General features: G+C 47.7%; 1 protein-coding gene across 1 annotated transcript in view; it reads left to right on the forward strand.

Moving 5' to 3' along the window:
* Positions 1–668: 668 nt before the first annotated feature.
* EMH_0071110 (NEK kinase, putative) overlaps positions 669–2,159 on the forward strand; it is a gene marked incomplete at both ends in the record, with an annotated part of 4,538 nt that continues 3,047 nt past the window's right edge. The window contains 4 exon segments of the mRNA XM_013499057.1: positions 669–747; positions 1,041–1,582; positions 1,586–1,598; positions 1,882–2,083. Coding sequence (XP_013354511.1) covers positions 669–747; positions 1,041–1,582; positions 1,586–1,598; positions 1,882–2,083 — 836 coding nt within the window.

Raw genomic sequence — 2,159 nt, forward strand, 5'->3', positions numbered from 1 at the left:
AACCATCCTTGGAACAACGGTTCACCATGCTTCTTAATAAATCATTGCTCCACTACTACTCAATAACTTAGAGATCTAGATATAATATATGAGCTAGGCTTATCCTGCCGGTCAGCTCACCTGCACAGCTTGCAGGTGACCGTTTTGCAGAGTTGAGTGCCTCCCTGTATGCCTCATCCAAACAAAAAAACTATCACATGGCCCACTTAGGGTAAAACATAGTGCAGAATACATCGAATTCAACTTTAGATTTGTGTCGAAGTGACGTTTCAGATGTTAACCGAATGACATGGGCTGTACTGGGCTCCACGGAGACCTGTTTTAACCGTCCAAATGAAACTCACGCTGCGCTGGTTCGCTGGGCGCATGATTACTCACGCCGACAATAAGGACTTATCAATACGTAGATTCCCGTCAAAAACTCCTTGTCCTGTTACTTTTGGGAAGTCGATGGGCTGGTCCCCCTGTGTTTCTTGGCTGCCACTGCAATGCTACACGTACAGGGTGATTCGCTCATCCCTAACAAGACCTTAGCAAAAAAATGAAGGCATGTTAGGCCATACTGCAGTGTTAAAGGCAACCGTTAGGCAGTCAGGAGGCCGCAGGCAAGGCGAAAAGCTGCCACTGCTTCCTTGAAGGTCCTGCACGTCTCTTGGATCACGCCAAGGATGGAGAATTACAAGAAGTTAAAGAAGATCGGATCTGGGTCTCAGGGAGAATGTTACCTTGCTCAGGATACCAAAACTGGTGCGCTCATAAATCACCGAACGCAACAAGTTTCTTGATGTATGCCTCGTAATATGGTACTACTGCGCATTGATCCTGCAGTGTACCGTCAGAGGTGACGGTGCATTTCACCGGTGAAGGCATACGGGACTTCTGGGGTGATCTGAACCGGAACAGGGTCGGCACGCAGCAAAAATAACCGTGAACACTTGGAACTTCACCTGCTGAAGCGATACACTGCTTCAAGCCTCCCCTTAGTGTCTGACTGGCCAATGCTTCCTTTCACGGAATAGGGCTCTTGTTTTTTTTTACAGATAAAATGTGTGTGATCAAAGAAGTCGATCTTGGACCTCTAACGCCCCAGGAAAAGCAGGAAGCTTGGAATGAAACACGCATTTTGCAGAACTTGGAGCCTTATCCTAATGTTATTGATTACTTGGATGCGCACCTCGACGCAGAAGGAGAAAAGCTGTCCCTAGTCATTGAATACGCAGACAATGGAGACCTTGCTACACAGGTTCTTTGCAGGAAGTCCTTGCTTGACGAGCAAAACGATGGCTATGAGGCAGCACGCCAGGCGCCCCCAGGAAGCCACAGGAACCTTAGTGATACTCCGTTTTTCCAGGAAAAGCACATCATGCTCGTCTTCGTGCAATGCTTATTCGGGTTACATCATTTACACAAGAACAGCATCATGCACCGAGATATTAAGACTCACAACATTCTTCTATTTAGCAATGGCCTAGTAAAGCTGGGGGACTTCGGGGTTGCCAAAAGCTTCAAGCGTACAAAAGTTCGCAAGTCTTACGTGGGCTCGCCACTTTACATGGCTCCTGAAATCCATTCCAGCAAGGGCTANCAAAAGTTCGCAAGTCTTACGTGGGCTCGCCACTTTACATGGCTCCTGAAATCCATTCCAGCAAGGGCTACACATACAAGGCAGATATATGGTCGCTTGGATGTGTCCTTCACGAGCTCTGCTGCCTGAAGCACCCGTACACTGGTATGCCTACTTTGCCTCCAGCAACGTGTGCCGTGAATAGGAAAAAGCAACTTCCTGAATGACACGGCTGGGTATCAACCAGAGCATGCGTCAAGCGCGCAACTGAAACAGCTTAAAAAGGCTAGTTGTTCGCTGTCTGCCCATTAACGCAGGGAATAATGTAATACAACTTGCTATGGAGGTTACCAATGCTCCTCCACCAACTTACTTGGAGGTGCCACCTCGAACTTATGCTGTGGATCTACTGCATCTGATTAATCGCATGCTGCAAAAAGATCCAGAGCTACGTCCCAGTACTGCTGAGATAATTCGCATGCCCTTTGTCTACAAGTATTCAGAATCACTTGCAAACAGGTTGGGATCACTAGAAACAAGACGCTGGAAACACTTCTGCTGCGAGCGTATGCTAAGTGATCTGCAGCGCTGACCG

The sequence above is a fragment of the Eimeria mitis genome, genomic scaffold (assembly GCF_000499745.2).
Source record: "Eimeria mitis Houghton genomic scaffold, Emh_scaff3957, whole genome shotgun sequence".
NCBI lineage: Eukaryota > Apicomplexa > Conoidasida > Eucoccidiorida > Eimeriidae > Eimeria > Eimeria mitis.